This window comes from Emericellopsis atlantica (assembly GCF_019669845.1).
Source record: "Emericellopsis atlantica unplaced genomic scaffold F5Z01scaffold_14, whole genome shotgun sequence".
Taxonomy (NCBI): Eukaryota; Fungi; Ascomycota; class Sordariomycetes; order Hypocreales; family Bionectriaceae; genus Emericellopsis; species Emericellopsis atlantica.
In genome coordinates, this window is record NW_025764716.1 from 269,203 (window position 1) to 289,702 (window position 20,500).

The 20,500-nt window shown below is 54.2% G+C and overlaps 9 protein-coding genes across 9 annotated transcripts; 5 read left to right on the plus strand and 4 right to left on the minus strand.

Annotated features, from left to right (window-relative positions):
- Nucleotides 1-531: 531 nt before the first annotated feature.
- On the plus strand, nt 532-2,631 carry F5Z01DRAFT_681601 (fungal-specific transcription factor domain-containing protein; the record flags this gene model as incomplete). Its single annotated transcript, XM_046265703.1, has 5 exons — nt 532-576; nt 660-1,220; nt 1,277-1,452; nt 1,504-1,702; nt 1,756-2,631. The coding sequence occupies 5 exons, from the start codon at nt 532-534 to the stop codon at nt 2,629-2,631; spliced, it is 1,857 nt and encodes a 618-aa protein (XP_046117993.1).
- A 554-nt stretch (nt 2,632-3,185) lies between these two features.
- F5Z01DRAFT_674386 (Endoribonuclease L-PSP/chorismate mutase-like protein) lies at nt 3,186-3,728 on the plus strand (the record flags this gene model as incomplete). The annotated part of the gene is made up of 4 exons (XM_046265034.1): nt 3,186-3,338; nt 3,389-3,509; nt 3,563-3,636; nt 3,687-3,728. The coding sequence occupies 4 exons, from the start codon at nt 3,186-3,188 to the stop codon at nt 3,726-3,728; spliced, it is 390 nt and encodes a 129-aa protein (XP_046117994.1).
- Nucleotides 3,729-4,482: 754 nt separating this feature from the next.
- On the plus strand, nt 4,483-6,279 carry F5Z01DRAFT_674387 (general substrate transporter; the record flags this gene model as incomplete). Its single annotated transcript, XM_046265035.1, has 4 exons — nt 4,483-4,621; nt 4,692-5,780; nt 5,830-6,181; nt 6,231-6,279. 4 exons carry the CDS (start codon nt 4,483-4,485, stop codon nt 6,277-6,279), a joined length of 1,629 nt encoding a protein of 542 aa, XP_046117995.1.
- Nucleotides 6,280-6,442: 163 nt separating this feature from the next.
- F5Z01DRAFT_681603 (D-isomer specific 2-hydroxyacid dehydrogenase) lies at nt 6,443-7,390 on the minus strand (the record flags this gene model as incomplete). The annotated part of the gene is made up of 1 exon (XM_046265704.1): nt 6,443-7,390. The coding sequence occupies one exon, from the start codon at nt 7,388-7,390 to the stop codon at nt 6,443-6,445; it is 948 nt and encodes a 315-aa protein (XP_046117996.1).
- Nucleotides 7,391-8,569: 1,179 nt separating this feature from the next.
- Nucleotides 8,570-10,074, minus strand: F5Z01DRAFT_116322 (nucleoside phosphorylase domain-containing protein). Its single transcript, XM_046257442.1, has 2 exons — nt 8,811-10,074; nt 8,570-8,759 (listed from the first exon to the last, which is right to left on the minus strand). The coding sequence occupies exon 1, from the start codon at nt 9,780-9,782 to the stop codon at nt 8,817-8,819; it is 966 nt and encodes a 321-aa protein (XP_046117997.1). The 5' UTR covers nt 9,783-10,074; the 3' UTR covers nt 8,570-8,759; nt 8,811-8,816.
- A 292-nt stretch (nt 10,075-10,366) lies between these two features.
- On the minus strand, nt 10,367-12,010 carry F5Z01DRAFT_681605 (DUF563 domain-containing protein; the record flags this gene model as incomplete). Its single annotated transcript, XM_046265705.1, has 2 exons — nt 10,367-11,728; nt 11,840-12,010. 2 exons carry the CDS (start codon nt 12,008-12,010, stop codon nt 10,367-10,369), a joined length of 1,533 nt encoding a protein of 510 aa, XP_046117998.1.
- Nucleotides 12,011-12,984: 974 nt separating this feature from the next.
- Nucleotides 12,985-14,897, plus strand: F5Z01DRAFT_116336 (aspartic peptidase domain-containing protein). The gene is made up of 2 exons (XM_046257443.1): nt 12,985-13,355; nt 13,411-14,897. The coding sequence occupies exons 1-2, from the start codon at nt 13,144-13,146 to the stop codon at nt 14,855-14,857; spliced, it is 1,659 nt and encodes a 552-aa protein (XP_046117999.1). The 5' UTR covers nt 12,985-13,143; the 3' UTR covers nt 14,858-14,897.
- Nucleotides 14,898-16,012: 1,115 nt separating this feature from the next.
- Nucleotides 16,013-16,848, plus strand: F5Z01DRAFT_116385 (uncharacterized protein). Its single transcript, XM_046257446.1, has 2 exons — nt 16,013-16,606; nt 16,668-16,848. The coding sequence occupies exons 1-2, from the start codon at nt 16,249-16,251 to the stop codon at nt 16,781-16,783; spliced, it is 474 nt and encodes a 157-aa protein (XP_046118000.1). The 5' UTR covers nt 16,013-16,248; the 3' UTR covers nt 16,784-16,848.
- An 83-nt stretch (nt 16,849-16,931) lies between these two features.
- On the minus strand, nt 16,932-18,507 carry F5Z01DRAFT_116404 (uncharacterized protein). Its single transcript, XM_046257447.1, has one exon. The coding sequence runs from the start codon at nt 18,133-18,135 to the stop codon at nt 16,981-16,983; it is 1,155 nt and encodes a 384-aa protein (XP_046118001.1). The 5' UTR covers nt 18,136-18,507; the 3' UTR covers nt 16,932-16,980.
- Nucleotides 18,508-20,500: the final 1,993 nt, after the last annotated feature.

Here is a 20,500-nt window from a genome sequence, read left to right on the forward strand (position 1 = left end):
TCTTCCCGAGATATGTGGTCATGTACTCCACATGGAGGAGAACAAGTCCCTAGCTGCGTCCGGGAATTAAGAGGGGTAATCTGTCAGTACAGTGGCTTCTCCGATTCGGAGGCAACCCAACGCGAGACAATCGCGGGTTGCACAGGGCTATACACGAATCTCTATCTGACCCGACCTCAGGATGAAGCAAGCGTCAACGGCACGGTATCCGAGTCCATAGCGAGGAGACGTGGTCGAGAATCACATCTATGCGGGGATAGCGGCAACTGCTAGTCATCAATGGTTATCAACATCTTGGATCACATGGAGAGGAGCACTGGAGCAGTCCTTCAACGCCCATGAACAACAAGAATTATCCCACCATGTCGCAACCACTTCGGAGCCGACCGGCCAAGGGTTCTGCAACGCGAATGCGGACGGGCAGCAGAACGCTTGTGGCGTGTGTGGGCTGCAAAGAACGCAAAGTCAGGGTCAGACATAACTACTCAACCGTTCATTTATGATCGGTGGCTTACACCCTCATGCAGTGTGATGGCCAAACACCAGCTTGCAGCAACTGCCAGCGCAACAACTTGGGTATGGCCTCCTTGCAATATAGTTCTTGAACATGTGGAGTGACCTCCAGCATAGTCTGTTTCGTCGAAGATCCCGCGACCAAGAGGCACCAACCCAGGAAATACCTTGAGCAGCTGGAGCAGAGAGTCCTGCTGCTAGAAAGCCAATTGAGAGAGGCAAGGTCGAGCGCGGCATACGAGTCCCCATACAAGACCTCTCCTGATAATGGCCTTGCCGTAGACTTTGAGCAAGCGAGCGCAAGTACTGCGGCGGACGATGGCCAAGAGTTGGGAGATTTGTCATCCATGATAGGGACCCTGAGTCTCAACGCAGCAGGCGCCGAGCCCAGTTACTTGGGTCCCTCCTCTACCTTTGCCTTCACGCGCTTCGTGAAGCCCTCTTTAGGGCAAGCGATCGGACCTTTGTCGTCCAACGCCTTGAGATCAGATCTCGAAAATCAGGGCGGGCTTGCGCCAGAGCCGTGCGCACTACCCGAGTATCATATAGCAATGCGGCTGAGCAATGCATACTTCCACAACATTCACGCACAGTACCCGTTTCTGCATGAGCCGACTTTCAGGAAATGGGAGGCTGCTCTGGCAGATCCCTTTGGGGCCCTGAGCAGCCTCAACTTCGACCCTCTGGCACTATACTTTCTGAACATGGTACGTCAAGTTAAGGGGCAGCGCGTTGAGTCCATGTATGTGACTGACAGCTCGAGGTCTATGCTGTTGGTGCTGTCTTGCTACCCAACCTAGGTCACGCGGCAGAGCAACTCTACACCTCAGCAATGCTCTACATAGACGAGATACTGTGCCACGACAACCTGGAATCTATCCAGGCGGTACTGTGCTGCGCTGCATACTCGATACGATCTTCCAAGGGCACATCGCATTGGTAGGTGATCTGAGCCACTACATTCGATGCGTCCTTGCTCACGAATCGCAGGAAGCTGAGCGGACACGCACTGCGCCAATGCATCAACCTCGGCTACCACCGTAATCACCGACGTCTTAGGTCGACGATAAACCAGTTCCAGCAAGAGATGCAAAAGCGTGCCTTTTGGAGTGCGTATGTAATGGAGTGCGCAGGAGCCGTCATGTTGGGCCGGCCACTTGCTCTTCACTTTCAGGAGATTGACGCAGAGGTAGGGGAACATGATGAGCATACTTACTCGACGCGCTTTCTGACGTGGGCCAGTTTCCGTTAGATATTCACGAATCTCAGCTCTCGCCCGAGGGTATCACTGGGTCACCGCGCTCTCCTGCGGAGCCCCCTACCATGATGACATACGCCATCCACGGCTTTCGCATCCGCTCGTTGCTTGGATGTATCCAGACCGCGCTATACTCAGACGTCACTCTCAAGAGTCCTGAAATCCGCCAGGCACGAGTTGAGCAGCTTTCCGTCGAGCTCGAGACGTGGTGGGCTTCCAACCCTCCGCCTATTGTGCCGCCGAAAGAGGGCGCGCTATCGTTCTACATGACCCCCGACTTCTACGAAACGAATTACCACTACGCAATATTACAGTTGTACCGCGTGCAAATCACGGACCGAAAGACCACGGCGCCTGATGACGTCTTTCTGAAATGCCTCGAGGTGTCGAGGAAAACGTGCCGCAACTTCTGGCGTCAGTTTCTGGGCAAACAATTATCATACACATGGGGCGCGGTGCACGAGCTCTTCCTGGCTGGGCTGACGTACATATACTGTCTGTGGACGTCTCCTGCTGCTCGGGGCGTGTCTCGACAAGATCAGGTGAGCAGTACCTGCACGGACTGCACCATGGTACTGGTGATTCTGGCAGAGCGGTGGCCCGAGGCAGCGTCATACAGGGACATTTTTGAAGTGCTGGCCAGTCGGACAATGACCATGTTAACGGACGTCCAGCAAGGGAAGATGGTCGGTTCCACTGCGCTTGTTCAAGGACAGGAGGCGTATCCAGAGGATTTGCCGCAGTGGATGGCGGGAATCAGTGATACGGGGTACTCGACGGGGGCTGACTGGCTCTTGAGCGAGCTGATTGATGAGTATCCGAACCCTGATACACATGTACACAGTGGGAGTTGGCAATGATAGCCTTGATAAGAAGATGAACTTATTTTCTGTTGGCGCTAAGGGCTCTCCATAAGCAATGAATGCCATTGATGGTGCTGAGGACGGGCGTGTGTAAGCATGCCATCAGACATGCGCAGAGTATCATGGCGTGACGGGCTGGAACTGTTCAGCGCACATGCGTCAAGAAGGTGAACCCGTAAGAAACTAGGCTTGGTACTACTTACAAATCACAGACTGCTGGCTTGCCCCCTCCCCTGGTGTTCGGGCGCATACGAGTGACCTGTGTCATTGGGATATGTCGGTACTCTGCCAACACATCCTCTCGGGAGGAAGTCACCGACACATCCAAAACAAAGGGAATGAAGGCCTTCGGCTCACAGCCGACAAGAACCGTCTTCCTGATTGTCTAATATCGTCCCGGGAGCGTCACCTGAGCTCATGTGGAACACGGAGTCCTTCCGATGAACAGGATCTATTTAAGATCAGACAGATCACAGCTAGACAGGCTGATTCGAACATTGAAGCATACATTTTCCCGACAATAGATATTCATATTCGAAAGCGCAGTCACAATGGCGACCAGACAAGTTCTCAACCGACCCGGCTACAGTTCCGCCATCCTTTCAGAGGCAACAGTGCACAATGGCGTCGTGTACTGCGCTGGCAAAGTTGGGCTGGATCCTGTCAAGGGCACGCTTGTGTCAGATGATGTGACAGAACAGACTGTACGCAACAAAAGTCGGACACATGAGAAGACTGTTGACATGTTGTACAGAGGGCCACCCTGAACTTGCTCAAACTGGTGCTGGCCACCGCAGGGAGTGATTTCACCAAGTTACTCAAGGTCAACATCTACCTCATCAACATGGCTGACTTTGCTGCCATGAATGCTGTTTGTATGCGGTCCTCGGGGTGGATTGATAGTGTCTTGGATGTTGACCATAAGTAGACACCGCCATGATTCCGGAGCCACGGCCAGCAAGGATATGTGTCACCGTCAGCGAGCTTGGAAAGGATGCAAAGGTAATTTTCTCCAAATGAAAGGATATTCTATACTGACGACCGTATTTCAGATTGAAATGGACTGTATTGCTATTGCTGGGGACAAGCTGTAGGCCTCGACGTCCGAAACGATAGGATGCATCGCTAATTGATGACCGAAGCATGTCAAAATTATAGGCCAATATAGGCTAGAAAGAAGCTGAAAGGGGTTCGTTGATTCAGCAGCAGTAGACAATGAAAGAAGTTGTGTGGGCATGCAATGAAGCGCTGATTGCTAAACCTGGCATTGTGTATAAACATGTCCATAATATCTTGACTACTTACCAGAAACAAAAATGAGCCCTGTCCCAAGAATCTACGAGACTTCCCGCCCGAGCCTCTTATGTGCCATGTTAATTTACAACTCGGCGAGTGTGACAATATGCACCCCGCAAAGTGAAATACTCTTGAGCCTCGCTAGCTCTATCCCTGAAATGGGGAGCAATGTGCTATCTCGGTGAAATACGAGATATCCCATTACATGAGATAACCCCAACTGACATTGTCTCCAACGGGTATCTGATAACAAGTCGATTCGGCAAGTGGATGCGCCTGGCACCGCGAGTCGGAACCGAAGCCAGGACGCTCGGCAGAATACGAAGCAAGCATCTCACTTGACAACTGGACTGGTGTACATGTATCTTATCAAATCCGGGGTTGGACCAGGAGTACCTCATCCGGGAGCATGGCACGCTAGATGCGACTGCATCGACACAACGACAGACAAGCCCAATGGCCATATAATCGAACCTTTGCCCGCGAGCAGAAGCACGAATTCAATGGTGTCGCAACAACTCTCATCCTACTAAACTTCACACAGAGGATAACATGACTATCAAAGACATCTTGCGCAGATCGCCCTTGGCAGGCTATGGCCAGGCCATTCGCGAGGCCCCTCGCGAAACCATCTTCAACCGCCCCCTGCTGCTCTCCGCCTTCGTCTACGCTCTAGGTGGCATGCCTGTCAGTAAGTACTTGCCGCGGTGTCCTCCTGGCTTCCAAACCATCATGACAGGGCAACACTGACAATCATCCAGTCTGGGACCAGGGCGCGTCCTCCGTCATGCCCTCCCTACCCGGTTTCCAGGAGCATTTTAAGATCAACTCGGGCGCCAACGCTGACGAAATCCGCATTTTCATCTCCATCGTTTACGTGGGCTACGGCATCGGCGCAGGCATGACCTTCTTCATCAACGACGTCCTGGGCAGGATCTGGCCATACCGGCTGTACACTCTTGTGTACTGCATCGGGACCCTCATGGCCATCTTCTCGCCCAACACCAGCGTTCTGTACGGCGCACGCGTCGTTCAGGGGTTGGGTCTTGGGGCATTCACCGTCAGTGGAACCATGTCCATCGTCGAAATCGCGCCCGCGCAAATCCGCGGTCTCTTGGCCAGCTGGTTCAACCTCGCCATGGGCATCGGTCTGGTCGGAGCTGTCTTTTGCACACTCGGCTGCTATCGACACATACCTACCAGCAAACTCCAGTACCAGATCGTCATGCTTGTCCCCATGGTGTATCTGGCGCTCTGCATGGTGGGCACCTTTTTCATCGAGGAGTCACCTCGCTGGCTGTTCCTGGTGAACCGTCGCGAGGAGGCCATGGCGGGTCTGTCCAGGCTGCGTGGTCTGCCCGTCGACGATCCCCGTGTACAGCGTGAGATTATGGAGATTGAGGAGGACATTAACCGAACGGCCGAGGAGGTGAGCAATGCGAGTTTCTGGACCATTGCCAAGGAGACTTTTACCAAGGCGTCGAACCTCCGTCGCGTGCAACAGAGTCTCCTCACGTATGCGCTCGCGCAGCTGTCGGGGGCGAACCTGATCACGTCGTACTTTGTCCCTATCCTTGCCATTGTGGGCGTCTCGGGCGGGACGGACCAGTCCATGTTCCTGAGTGGCATGTACGGCCTGTCCAAGTTCTTCTTTGTCTTGATCGCCACCTTTTTCTTCGTCGACGCACTCGGTCGTCGCAAGTCGCTGTTCCTGGGCGCGGGTATGCAGCTGATCACGCACATTTATCTGGCTGTCTATGTGCGGTACTCGCAAATGGGGCCCGTCTCGGAGGCTGCTTCGAATGGCGCGATCGCCGCCTTGTTCATCCATGCATTTGGCTATGGCGTTGGTGAGTTTCAATGCTGATCCTTTTGGCTATGGTGCTGACCTTTTGGTAGGACTGTATCTCCTCCCGTATATCTTTGGTGGCGAGCTGTGGCCGAACCGCATCCGCTCGTTTGGGGCTGCGCTCAGCCAGACGTTCCACTGGCTCTTCATCTACGGAATGCAGTACAGCATGCCGTCTATCCTGTCCAGCTTCCATCAATGGGGGGCGTTTCTCTTCTTTGCCGCCTGGTGTGCTGTCGCCATCATTTACAACTTCTTGATGATCCCTGAGGTGTCGGGTCTGACCGTCGAGGAAATTGAGGATATCTTCAAGGGTCCGTGGTTCAATGCTTACAGCACCACCCGCAAGACAGCAATCGAGGGACATTGCGATGATGGAGAGGGAGGCCTCCGCAAGACCTTGTAAGCAGACCACCTGACCAGACCTTGCCTGACGAAGCTAATGTCTCAGGACACCCACAGCGAAGGATGTGGACGACGATGGCAGCGTCAAGCACTGAAGTGATGGCGTATGATGGGTGAGACGAATCTGATTGTATGGATAAGGTATAGGCCTCCGTAGCGTGCACGAGATACTCCAAAACAATGCTCTAAACCACTCCCCCGTATTCTGCAATGTCGCTCAGTGTCTATTCAAATTCAAAGCCTGTGCTTCTCGGCTAGTCATATCACATTCCTCAGATCCTGACCCGCAATGAATCTCCGCAAGTTGTACGCAATCAAAGCCTCCGCCTCCTGCGGTCGTCCACCCGCCGCATGGGGCGACACGAACGTGTTCTTTGTCTTCCACAGCTTGTGGCCCTCGGGCAGAGGCTCGACCTCGAAGACGTCCAGCGCCGCGCCACCAATCTCCTCCTTGTCGAGCGCAGCCGCCAGGGCATCCTCGTCAATAGACGTGCCGCGGCCGACATTGACGATCCAGGCGTGTTTGGGGAGCAGCTTGAGACGTTCGGCATTGAGGGCGTGCTTGGTCGACGCATCACCGGGCAGAATCATGACGAGCGCGTCCGTGTTGGGGAGAAGCTCGGGAAGGGAGGACTCGTTGTAGATCTCAATGCCGTTGCGGACGCCGGGTGTGCGAGCAATGCCCTTGACGGTGGCACCGAGCGTGGTGAGACTGGGCACGAGGCACTTGGCAATGTTGCCAAAGCCCCAGATGAGGACGCGCGCGTCGCGTAGGGTGGTGAAGCGGTCCTTGGGACGGTCGGGTTGGGCACCTCCCAGGTGGCCGGGCCATTTTCCCTGGAGCTGATAATCGCGCATCTCGTGGAAGCGACGAGCAGAGGTCAGGAGCAAGCCCAGCGCATGCTCAGCGACGGTGTGGTCATGGAGACCAGAGCCGGTGGTGACGATGATTTTTGAGGGTTCAAAGCCGGCGTTGAGAACGTCGTTGGGGCCGGCGGCGAGGGACTGGATCCAGCGCAGCTTGGTGAGGTTGGCCTTGGCGTACTTGAGGTTGTCGGCTGTGTTGGTCCACGTGACGAGGATATCGGCGTCGTGGTGCTGAGAGGGGATGGTGGCAGCTTTGGCGTCGTACGGCTGCAAGTCGACCGAGAATCCCTTCAGAGAGTCGACATCGATGACCAGCGATGTTGGGTAGAGTAGCTTCATCGTGGGCAGAGCTGCTGATGGCAAGGAGGGGAGACGAGGTTGAGTTGGGGTTGGTGGTAGGAAGATGTGCGCAAGATGCAAGACGAAGGATGAAGGAAAGGGCGAGGCGGGTATCAGATGGGAAATCACACGGGGAAACTCACACGAATGAGGAGGTTATTATTACGTCGCTCGGTGCTTCTTAGACCCGGAAGCGAGACGCACTTTGCTGGTTTGAGTGTAGAGCCGACATCGGGGTTTGTCCGTCGATGCGGGGCAGCAAGCAGTTGGAGCTGCTCAGCGCGGGGCAGGTGCCATCGCCGGGTCTTACTGCTTTGGGCCGTCTTCGGCTTTGATCGGTCGGCGGATCAGAAAGTGGGGCCATTTCCGTTCCGCCCCGTGGGCCCGTGCTGTCCGATGAGACCTCCCGTTTGAATTTGAACTGTAAATTAAAAGTACAAACACAAAGGTTGTTTAGCCCAGTCACGGATCACGAGGCCCAAAAAAGCTACGTATTACAAACTCCTGATGGGCTTTGACTAAACGTGTCCTATTCAGTCTCACGCACATACTATAAATGGCTGATCTTTCAATTCCGTTCCTCATCCACCACGACTGAAACAACCACAATTCCACTTGTTCAAGAAAACGAAAAACTGCCTGAAAACTCAACATTGGGCCTTGAAAGAGATGTCAGATTTCAACATGACGAGCTGGGCAGAAATACGCCCAATACCCCCAGGCCTTTGTCCAGGTATTGACTTCGCCCCCGGGACACCTTGGCCTTATCGTTTTTTCTGGGACACTGTTCACCAGATGCCGTGCTTCCTGTGGCACTTCTTCATTGCTCTGGTGCTACTTGTACTCGCAATTCTTTTCATCATGTTGATGATCTTCGTGGCTTACGTCGATTACGTCGACATTATGGGTACGTTACGATATATTTGCCTGCGCCAAAGATTTACGTTACTAACATTGTATACCAGGGGGACCGGGGGAGTATAATCGACGAAACCATAAGTTAGCCCACGATATTAAACATGCACTCGAGGCTAAACAGCTGCCACCCGATGACCAACGTCAACTCGATGGCGAGTGGGAAATGCTGTATGGACCTGACGGTCCCCCTTGTCGCGCGTAACGCCCACTGCGCAATATTGTGGATTTGGAAGGGCGAGTAAAGGAACAAATGTTAGCTAGCAGGTGTCCACTTGTTACCCCATAGAGTCAAGAAGCCACCTCCCCTGACTACTCTTTCGTCAGGGCGAAGGTTGCTTTGCTATGCACCTAATTTGTCTTGTAACAGTTTCGATGATATATATCTTGCTCCCACTCCATGCCGTAATCCACAGTATTCCCCGATTCTCGACTCATCGTGTACGCATAAGCGCTTGAATCAGTTAGCATAAGAAGACATTGATCTTTCCCCTGGATGGCGTACCATGAGTCAATGTCTCTGTGCTCTATCCTCGCCCTCCACACTCCTCGGCACCATCACAAGCAACAGTTCCTTCGCATAGGCTGCCGCGACCAGTGCCGCATACCTCTGCCAGTCTTGATTTGGGGGAGAGTTCGAGTAACCGCAAATACCCCTTATCGCGACACAGGGCAAGAGATCCATCAGCAGTGCTGCTTCCTTCTCGAAACACAAGATGTTCTCCTCTGTCGATACTCGATCTCTTGTCTTTGCATCCCTCATGAGGCGGTTAGATGAGTTGATGGTACCATAATGAATCATGATCCGGTCATCCTCATCGCGGTCCGGACTTGTGAGGAAACCGTCCCCGGTGGGCAAGGCGCAACCTTCGGTGCAGTGGTCGGGGCGAATGTGGTGAGACTCAGATTCTTCTGAAGGCCTGCCATACTTTCTCCTCAAGTTACTGTATTTTGTCAAGGTATCTTCAATGACTTCCTCGATAAGGTGCCCGTTGATCTCATGATCAGCTCGCAAGCCCGCGATTGCTGTGCGAAGCACCGTTGGCGACCGATGTAGCATGCGTGCACGCTCAAAAGGCTTGTTCTGCAAGAACTTGCCACAATCATAGTGTAAGTCGCCATTCTCGTCAGCGCGGGAAGTGCTGACCACTATATCGCCCAGTCGTATGTCTTTCGTCTCATTGGAAGCTCCGACGCCAAGGCCCACTGCCAGACCAATCCGTACATTTGGGAAGCTGTTCAGCATGTTGGTCACTACCGTGGCAGCTGCTGACGTTCCATGTCTGTATCTAGCCTCCGGGAGTACGGTAATCACGACGTTGTGATCACCAATGCTACCGAGACAATACTGATTCGTATCGCATGGTGCAAGATACTGCGGCTGCCCATGCTCCGCGTCCAGGACTAGTCGCGCAGCAACGAATTCCGTGGCCACCGCGCATATCCATCCGATCGCATATCGTCCGTTCGCTGCCATGATCTATCACAAAGTCGTACAAGATCTTGTGGTGGGTAGTACAAAGATCTGGTGGTGGGTGGTACACGATGGGGAGTTGGCGGGGACGAAACTAATACCCAAGTCCTGCGGGTCTCTAACTCATCGTTTTCTCCATGATTGGGTCGATAGCCGCTCGGCGCATGCAAGGTTCTGGCGCACTCGGTGTAACCACGTCTTGTCCTTGTCGAAACCTGGTCATCGTTGAGCATGATGACCGTCTTACTGGGTAGATTCTGCCGAAATCCTCTTCAAGAAGTCAGGATTGTAACTTAGTCCTTGAGCTCCACATACCAGACCTCGCAGCATGGCACATCGTCCTCAGGGGTCAGGCAACACATTGCGCATGCCTTGACTGGGATATGTGACGCTGAAACAGGGCATTCATCAATACTGTTACGCCTGGATATACCTTCGCATGCGACGAACAAAATACTTGAAACTCACAAAACGCTCTTCACATAAGCGCCCTGCGCTTTTTCCCATAAAACCCCGAATGCTCAAGTTCATTGTGCCAAAAACTTCCGCATCGTACATGCCAAGTGCCAAATTGAGATGCACCAGCCTCAATTCACGTCGTAATCCCAGACGCCGTTTCCGTACAAGCTTTTCGCGGCGGCTTCCACGACATCAAAGAATCTCTCAGGCTCGATTTGAACGTCGTGGAAATGCCAATCACCTCGTTTGCCATGACGTTTCGCGGATTGGCCTTCCTCTAGTGCTCGCGACTCTTCGCCTTCCTTGATTTCTTTGGCGTGGACTCGATAATACCCAGAACCTCTCAAATGAGCGCAGTTGCGAAACATGCGGTAATTCACGCCTTCCGGTTGTATCTCGACCACGGCGCCCGCGTCCTCTCGCATAAAGAGGCTGTGCGTTAGACCGGCGCCGTGGACACCAACCAACAAATCCGTATTCCGAACAATAGCGAGTTGTTCGGAAAAGGGGATGGCTCCGAAATCGATGGCCTGGAAGAATATGTGTGGGTTCCGTTTCTTGAGTTCCTCAAACATACTTGACTGATCTACAAGTCGTCGGCTTCCTGTGCGGTCCACAAATGTGACGGTCACAGGGTCGTCTGCCTTTCGTGGGGCTGGGTCTGGCACCTGATAGAAGCCCAGGACACGCTGCACAAAGACCGACACCAAAGGCATAGAGTAGCAATTGGCCTCCTCGACGTCGTCCTTCCACATGGGATTGCTGCTCCCGGCCAACGGCACGATGATATTAGCTTGGTGAATCGCGTTGGCCAACTTGGGCTGCTCAGCCAACTGTCTGAGACGCACAGGTTTGCGAGCTGAAGCAAACAGGGTCCATAGGTCAAAGTAGGGACCGTCCTCGCGGTCATCCAAAATGACGACTTGTGTATCTGAGACGTCATCGGGTACCCGAAAGAAGGGGAGGTCTTGGTTGGTAGGGTCTCTGGAGATCCGTAGCACATCGAAGCTTATCCATGCAGAGAAGATCTCCAAGAGGCAATGCCACGGATTGGACTCTCCTTCGCGTTTCAGCAAGAGGAAGTTCTTGGGTGCGGTTTCGATAACCGCTGCCTCGGCGTCTTGGGATTCAGCATCGTGTGTTTCGCTTTCACCATCGGCTGCGTTGTCTGCATTCTCGTGACGGGGCTTCTCAGCAGCGGCCTGGGGAGCATGGATGTGGACCCCAGCCTTGAAGATTTCGGGTGGCCCGGTTTCATACCAGTAGGAACGAATCGACTCAAATGCCACCAGGCCTCGGTCAGATTCTTCCGAGGACAGGCTGCGAATGTCACATTCGAGGCTGAATTTGCCGGACTGGACGTCAAAATCCGCGCCGCGACCAAAGCACGTCGAGTCCGTTTCTCCATTGCCAGGGTTCCTGCTATGGAAACAAGTGAGGCCGGAGCTCGAGTCCGGTGAGCAGTAGGCAACGGCGTGGTCGCGGAAATCCTCGACGTAGTGCCCACCGAGCCGCTCGGCGCACAGGGGATGCCGATTTGGCGACAGGTCGTACTCAGGAGGGAGCTCTAGCGGTGGAGATGGCTTCAAGGTCGGTTGCACCTCAGGTGGCGACGAGGACAGTGAAGGTGGGAACCCGCCAACAGCGCGGTTCCAAGTACTCAAGTCATACTGGAATGAGTAGAGCAAGCCCAATGTGAGGCATAGCACGACGAGCCCAGCGCCAGTAAACCTGACGACGCGTCGCTGCAGGCAATACCCCGGTACCAACATTTGAGGTCGCTTCGGACTACCACTCTCGTATGAACAGGACGAGATATGGGACAGGTTGCGATGAGAATTGTCAGAATAGGTCGCTGTCGTCGGTCGCGAAGTCGAGGCTGCCTCAGAAGGCTGCCTGACCCTCAATTCACGTGCCGCAGATCACTGAGACACTGGAGTCCGGGACGGGACCATTCAAACCGTACGGGGTACCCAATCAAATATGTTTACGTACTGTCGGGTGCTGTGTGCGCAGCAGCGCGACTGTATGCACCAATTAAGCCCAGTAGTATCCGGATTACAGGCAGGATGACTGGGATCCTGGCCAGGGGGCGGTTATCATCCGTCGCTCTGCCGCTGAAAGTTGCATGTAATCACGAGGCGACTTGACCATGGCACGACATTGCTCAACTGGTTCACGACCTGTCCGCCACGCAGGCCAGATCTGTGGGGTGGATGCCTCCAGAAGCGATTCGACTGCATGGGACTGCCATGTGAGGAAAGCGAGCACTTCTTGCTTTTGCCTTCAAAAGCCTGGGAAACGGAACCATGTCTGGTGGAGCCCCCTGATTCTTTTCATATCTTCACTCTCGAGCTGTCTATTGGTCAAGCGGCGGATCGACCAAAGCGTCGTCCGCGGCTGGCGCTTGACCAGTTCAGTGATTGGCGCCAAGGGCCCAAGATGCCATTCTAAATCCACATCATCCCGTTCGAGCCGCCTTTTAGGTCAACAATCCCACGTCTCTCAACGACAACATTCGCAGTCTTCCATCGACACGCACTTGAAAGATATGGCCAGGCAATGCGCACGGGACTGCACTGTCTAGTATCAAGAGATATGGACGGGCGGGATGGATGTAAGCCCCAAAGGCTGAGGGCCAAGCGCAACTGATGAGCTATGTTATGCGGTCGGGGCTTCATCCTGGTCTTTGGCGTGAGCCAACTGCATGAGATCTGTGCAACGTCAGCTCGGCGCGTTGGTCGCGTAACACCAGATGCCAGTGGCCACATAATTACCGTTGGCTGTAAAACGGAGCTGCTGCATATTCGTGCGACATGATTTGAGTCCCTCCCTACCCATTCTCTGGGCGGAACCTCTCTCCCGTTTCTCCTTCTCTTTCTGTCTGCTCCGAACAACAATTATCATGGACGTGACGCGGGCGCCGCTGTGCCGGAGAAGCCTGGCGCTTTGTTTGCTGTTCATCGCTCTTTACACCTGTCCGTCGTTCGCCGAATGCGGTCCTTATCCTATCGGCACCAGGCTTGGGAACGTCTCCCTTACGAACGGACAAACCGCCCGAGGTGTCGCCTATTCTGTCGGTAGTCCTGAGCAGGAATTCGCCTTTCTGCCCCAATGGTAGGCCGATGTCCTGCGATGCATGAAAGCATGCAAAAGTTAAATGTATCAACAGGCCCCTCAACAATGTAATGGCATATGGAACAAACGGGAAATGTACGCCCCCATCGCCAGCTGACGAGAGCGGGTGTACAACTTGGCGAGGCGGCCAGTACGATTCGCTCAGCTCAAGCACGAGGAGAGGCATCACGCAAGACTCATATCCCAAAGACGCCGACAACTACCCCTCAATGAACTTCTACTCAGATGAGCTCAAGCTGAACGACAACGTGACCATGTCACGGGTACCCATTGGTGTGCCACTCGAGGACTGGGGTCAAGAAGGTTATCATCCCATGATGGCTGTCGGGCTTGGAACGAACTCATCCATCCTCAACATGTTGAAGGCGGATGGAAGTATCTTGTCTAGGACGTGGAGCATGTTCCACGGCTGGACTGGGGCCTCCTCCACAAGCCAACATGACGGGACGTTCGTGTTCGGTGGCTACGACCGAGCCAAGGTCTCTGGCCGCGGCTACAAAATGTCCTTGACCAAGGATGAAGGCTGCGCATCGGAAATGATGATTACGGTCGGCGACATGATCCTCAACTTTCCCAATGGGACCACGAAAAGCCTTTTCACCTCCGAGTCAAAATCGTTCTCGGCGTGTCTGGTCCCTGACTACCCAGTCATCATGACAATACCACAGGATCCCTACTTTGAGAGGTTTCAGGAAATCACCCAAACGACCATCTCAGAGAGAACTGCCGGGCTCTCTTACTACAGTGTACTTTATGACGACGGCGATGATCCTTACGAGGGTGACTTGACCATCGAAATCCAGTCTGGTCCTTCGATCCGCATACCCAATCATCAACTTGTGACGCCGCAAAAGTACATCGATGAAGACACCAGAGGATGGGCCGCAAATGCCTCGAAACCAAATCTGCTCCTCAATCCGATACAAGACGTCAACGCCAACGACTTGCCAAAGCTGGGGCGGTACTTCCTCTCCTCGGCATATGTCATGTTGAACCAAGACGCAGGGGAATTCACGCTGTGGTCTTCGAACCCTACCGACGTCGAGGATCTAGTCGCGATCGACGAGAAGGGCGACGAGCTCACCGAGTTCTGCAACCCGACTCCGACACCCTCGCCGAGTTCGGATCCGAGTTCTAGTCCAACCGGTGAGCTTGTCGGGGGAGAGTCCACCGGTGGAGAAGACCCTGGCGAAGAATCGACCATGTCCACAGGCACAATCGTGGGGATCGCCGTTGGTGGTGCCGCTGGCCTGGGGGCTATAGTCGCCGCCGTGGTCATCCTCTGGCGGCGACGGCGCCGCAATAAGACACGCGATGTTCTAAACCGAGACGAGACCGGACCTAGCTCACACAATGCTGTCATGATAGAGGATCCATATGCAAAGAACAATTACTACCACGCAGAGCTACCCGGGGGCACGCCTTCACCTTTGGACCATGGGAAGAGCGTTCATCCCAGTCATTACGAGTTGGCTGGTTAGGTTTGTCGATAGCTAGTGTCGAATGTACGTGAGGATTGAAGTTCGCGCTTAGAGCACTACCTTATCCGTGCGTTAGTGTTCAATATTCATGTTCTCGATAGTACATACTTGCAATAATATTACATAGAGTTAAAGGCACATTCTCACATTTGTCCATTACCCGGCCACCAAGTCGCGCAAACAATTTGTAATTGATTCTTTTCGTCGAGTCTCGTTGATGCGATGTCGTATACTCCCAGTCTCTCACCTCGCAGTACCAATGCTCATTATTGACCTTCACGCGGCGGCGCATCCAGTCATAACAGATTCACTTCGATAACTTTCGAAATCATATATGCGCACAAACTCGAAGCACTCCCCTGCATCTTGAACAGAGAATGTTGCATGTATATGCATAGCGTGGGTAATTCATGCTCAAGTAACACAGCATGCGCGGCACGGCCCGCGGTGGGACAAACCGTTTAAAGTTACACGACCGTCGACAACGTCTGCGAGGCAGCCTGCTTCATGTGCCACCGTGTCTTGGACCCTTCGACGAAGTTTTCCGACAGGGGAACCAATATAATCCAAAAACCACTTTCAGACATGTGTCGTTCTGATTGAGAGAAGTCAAGTTCTGGTGTGCTCTCCACCCGGGGTCCCGGAACCCATCCTCATTCCACATATGCAGCGTGCGGGCTGTTATTATCACAAATCTCGAGTAGGTTGTATTGATAAGTTCGGAAGACTTAAATGCATCTTTGGGTTCTAGGCTCTCTATCTCAGAAATTGCGGTCTTCGTGTGCTTGTTGGTCTCTTGTTGCAAGTGACAGGACTCGCAAGCACAAGGTCTTGTACACGGCTGGCCAAAGATGTAGCAGTTGTTCATGACATGCGCAATCCAGTGATCCCTGAAAGATATGGTGCGATTGTGCGACATGTACGGGCTTCACACGACGACTTTCGGCCTTGTACGTGTGCTCATGCCACTCTCCCTACGTCATCCTTCTGTACTCCCCGAATCTCAGGATCCTTACACAGCACGTTGTACGTCTCTCGGTCGCATCGTGATTCGCCTGTCCCGTGTCTGAGTAGTGGTACGGCTGAATTATGAATCAGTGCTAGCACAGGCCAGTCTTCCTGGGCATGACGGTTGAAGGGTGGATACGCGAGATCGGCTCTTTCGGAGTCACGAAGGGTAGTCTCATGATAGCACGAACACGACGAGCTTGCCATCGAGTTGAGATACCCATTCCTTCCAATACACATTGCATGCGGTGGAATCGTCCCTGCAAACCAAGATCATGTATAAAGCACTCACACATCCGACGTGAAGCGCTCCGGTATAGCATCACTATCGCAAAGTCCAGAATCGAAATAAGAGCGCACATTCTAGTCTGAAACTCACGACAATGCACGCCTCCATCCCGCTGGCAACTCTCTTCCTCCCCCTTTCCCTGGGCCACCCAACACGCCCTTCCTCTCAGATCGCCCACTTCATCTTCCATCGAGCCTCGTCTTCAGACTCCATCGCACTGAACGTCACAACGGACGGTATGCCAGCAGTCCTACAAGGAGACAGCAAAATCAAGTCCATCGACATTAACGACTATGACGCCAACCAGCAATGCATCTTTAAAGCCCCCGACGACACTGTCATCGAGCCCAAGCTCGACATTGACACAGAGACCGGTGAGCAAAGGCTCGTCTTTGCAGAGCCTCGCGAGGTCGGCAGCGTGAGCTGCCGGGGCATGTGTATTCCCGTCTACGGTGAGTTCTGAGATATATAACATGAAAGGCCGACACCAGAAGTGGGATGCTGACCATGTAGGCGAATGCTATGACTCGACTGGTATGCCCGTCGGCCTCTGTTGTAACGGAGTATGTGCAGCTACGAGATGTCGAGCCTGGAACGCTGCCTCAAGCCATGGATTCAACGAAAAATGAAGAATCAGCGAAGGTGGCCTCAAACTAAATTTGGTTGTATTCAAGTTGACATTCTATTCATAGCTCATACACTTCATAAAGCGTGCCTGCCAGTCTAGTACAGATTGACCATGAAATCCTCACCATGCCCTATCTTCTTCCCAAAAACACCGGCCTTCTGCATCCTGAGTTGCGATTTGTTCCTTGTACATAGACCCTCATTTCTTGAACACGCCATCGACAAAAGCAGCACTCAGCGCGGCCGTCGCAACCTTGGCCCCCTTGGGCCCAATCCAAGGACCCGTGTCATTCTTACTTCGATACGCCGCCTGCGCACCCGCGCTGAGGGCCTGCCGCGCACCATTCTGCACAAGCGAATGCTGCCACCACGGAGCGCCACCGATTTGGCCCTTGGTGATGGCGGCCGGCATGGACATGCGACGTTTACGACCACCGCTCTTCCCACCTGGCGGGCGACCACCGCCCTTTGCCGGTGGGGGTCTCTCTCGGGGTGGTGGGGATCCATGTGGAGCTCGAGCTTGTGAGCGAGGTCGGTGCGGCAGGGCAGCCCCATAGCCATCATCATCATAGCGAGAAGGGCGATGGCCTCTGTCTCGCGTGCGTGGCTCGTAGGGGTCTCGATCTCGCGGCCCTGAGGGTGGGGGCGATCGTGGGCGGCGACGAGGACGCTCATACGGGTCGTCATCGCGGTGGTCTCGCGGTGGCCGGCCGCCATCTCTTCGTCCATCCATTGGCGCGCCGGCAGCGCCATACGGATTGTCGTACACGTCGTCTCCTCTGCGCGGGGGAGGCATTGAGTGCCTGTCAGCCCGTCTGTGCCGCTCTGAATCTCTATTCTTGTGTGCTCTCTCTGGGCGAGGTGGCTCTGGGGCATATGGAGGGGTCAGCGACCCAGGCGCGCCGCCGCCGTGCCTGCTGCCTCCATTGATCACTTGAGGTGGTTGCCTAGGGTCGCCTCCTCTGCGACGAGGTTTGTCGTATGGGTCATGCGCGGGGTAATCGGGGCTTGGTTGACGCCGACGCGAGGGTTTCTGAGGCGCATCAAATTCTGGGTAGCCAGGGCTTGGCTGGCGTCGACGAGAGGGCCTCTGGCGTGGGTCATATTCAGGATAGCCAGGACTCGGTTGTCGTCGCCGTGACGGCTTTTCATAGGGATCGGCATCAGGGCTGGGTGGTCGTCGACGCTCCGACTTGTGTCGACGCGGCGGACGATCCTCTGCGTGTCGGTTGCGCGGGGGAGGTGAGTACGGGTCGTACTGCTGACGCGGATCGGCAGCGTAGTCTTGAGGGTCGTAGAATTCTTGTGGCATGGGTTGGCCTCGTTCTCTGCGACGAGGTGGCGGTGCCGACATGGTGGCGCTCTGGATGGTTCTGGCCAAGGTAGGTAGATGTCTTCTGGGAAGAGGATTCAGAAAAGCAACGAAGGAGGGCTCAAATGAGTATATGAGCACGAGGGCTGAGGCAGGGCGAAGGATGACGATGTCCGAGGAGGCGCGCGTGGGATGGTCAGCTCCCGTCGGAGAGGTATGAGTCGTACGCAGTTGGTGTTTCACAAGAGCGGTGAAAAGGGGGCTGGATCACGCTCGGCTGTTGAGGGTTAGAGCGGGAGGAATCAGGGTCTTCCCGGATCTGATCAAACCCAATTAAAGGGGACTTCAATTGGGGTTGAGGTGGAATGGAAGAATGCTCTCGACGGTCCTGAGCGTCTCCTCAGCCGCTCTGGAGGCTGTGCTTTACAGCTGCTCTCAGTGGGCGATGGGACACAATTGGAACTTCCGTAGGGTCACGACAGGCGCTCCTCCCCTGTGCAACAGCAGCATGACCCTCGTGAGTCGCTGAAACAGGGACCATCTGACGTCATTTGGGCCAATCAGAAGGCACTTCGCTAGCGCGACTGACGTGGGACGCTCTCGACCCAAACATTCTGCCCTCCTGACGTCAAAGGGCAGGAACTACATTCTCAGAGGCTGACGCATCCTGTCGCACGTCAGGATGCATCGTGAGGTTCATGCCTACGGATACAGAGGGCGCCGAGCGCATTGACAGTAATGATGACATGGTCGGTGTCTCGCGCAATTGACAGAGCACAATGACCGTCATGTCGAAGGGCGAGGGTGACATGAATGCACAAGAGCCTACGGCTAGAGGCAATCTACATGGCGCAAGGCCATGGCCGCACCAGATCAGAGGGGCAGTTGGGGACTCACATTCGAGTCCAAGATGAGCGATTATTGGTTTCTTCTCCAAGTGGAAAAGGTTGAAAAGGAAGAGGAGCTGAGAAGCTGAAGAATCCCGGGACCTGGATGATTGATGGCCTTGGGCAATCTTCGGGTACCTGACGGTCCTGACCAGGGGAGGCTCGGCACGGAGCGACGGGATGGTATTGATAGTCCGTGCAGTATCCGTGTGTTTCACCCACACGTCAGTCCTCTGATGAAGCGAAGCAATGTTTAGGACCACAGACTGGCTGTCTGCAAAGCAACTGCCTGTTGATCTGTAAGCTGTCGTCGTACGGAATACGGAGCACGGCCTGATCCAAACGTCCAAATCTTCTTTCCGTCGCTCCCTAGACTCATGACTACCCTATACAGTCGCTCTCCCCTCTAGCTTTTGATACCTGCGGCGGCCTCGTATAAAATGCGGCAATCTGAAAGATGAGGCTCTGGTTGTGATGATCAATATGTACGTACATTGAAGCTTGAGCGCTCAACGACAGATGTTGAGCCTACGCTTGATTCTATCGATCATGGTTGCTTCGTCTTTTCTGTTTGAGAGTCTCACAACTCATGTCAATGAATCTGCGTGTACCGAACCGAGAAGTATAGTGTAGAGATACCCGATATACACTCTCTTAGATTCCACTACACGAAAATCATTGAGGAACCGAGTGTTTGGTTTCTGAGAGTTCCAATACCGACTTACAGCAACTTCTGTCACATGCCACTGCACGTGACCGCATTTGTCACCCCGCCGCTGCTGAGTCAGCCTGTCAGGTGGCTTTACGCCCCACGTCCAGCCTCGTGGCTCAAAGGCCGCCGCCAGCTTACACTGGCAACGCCCAAGCTGGCCAAGCATCGGCCAGCACCGACGGGGAGATCCTATCTCACAACCCCCCCAAATCCGGGGTACGCCGGACGATCTGGAGGACATGCAGCTAAACCACTAGCCTTGCCGTATCAAGATGTGGTGGTTGCCCAGCTTGATACCGCGGTTGTCTCTCTTGAAGAGCTCTGGGCGAGGCAGCTGATGATGGTGAGCACGGCAGTGATGAGAAAGCTGATGAGGTAAAAGAGGCCCCGCCGGGACGACTGGCAGCGATTATCGCCTTCCACGTGATTGGCCACAACCCCAACCGCGGTGCGCAATCAGGGATGTGGACCTTCTGGTTATCATCCCCCACCACCAGTAATCTGGTTCTCATCAATCCGCGCCTGGTCCTCTCGCTTGTGCGCTCGCACGTTCGGTCTCTGCCGGTGAGGATGCTTCCCAGGAGCAGAGCATCGTCGGAGACTCTCCCAAGCGAACTTCACTTTTCGTTGCTTGCTGGTCGACGGACAATGGAGACAGCCGATGTTGTCCTGATAAGGCGCGTGGGATGGTATCGATAGCAAAGTGGGACGGTAAACTTTTTCGAGACGGGTTCGACGCAGTAGTGGGTGGGAATGGACCCCTAGTTCGATGGGAATTCTGGGGCACCACCTAAGGATGGCGATACGG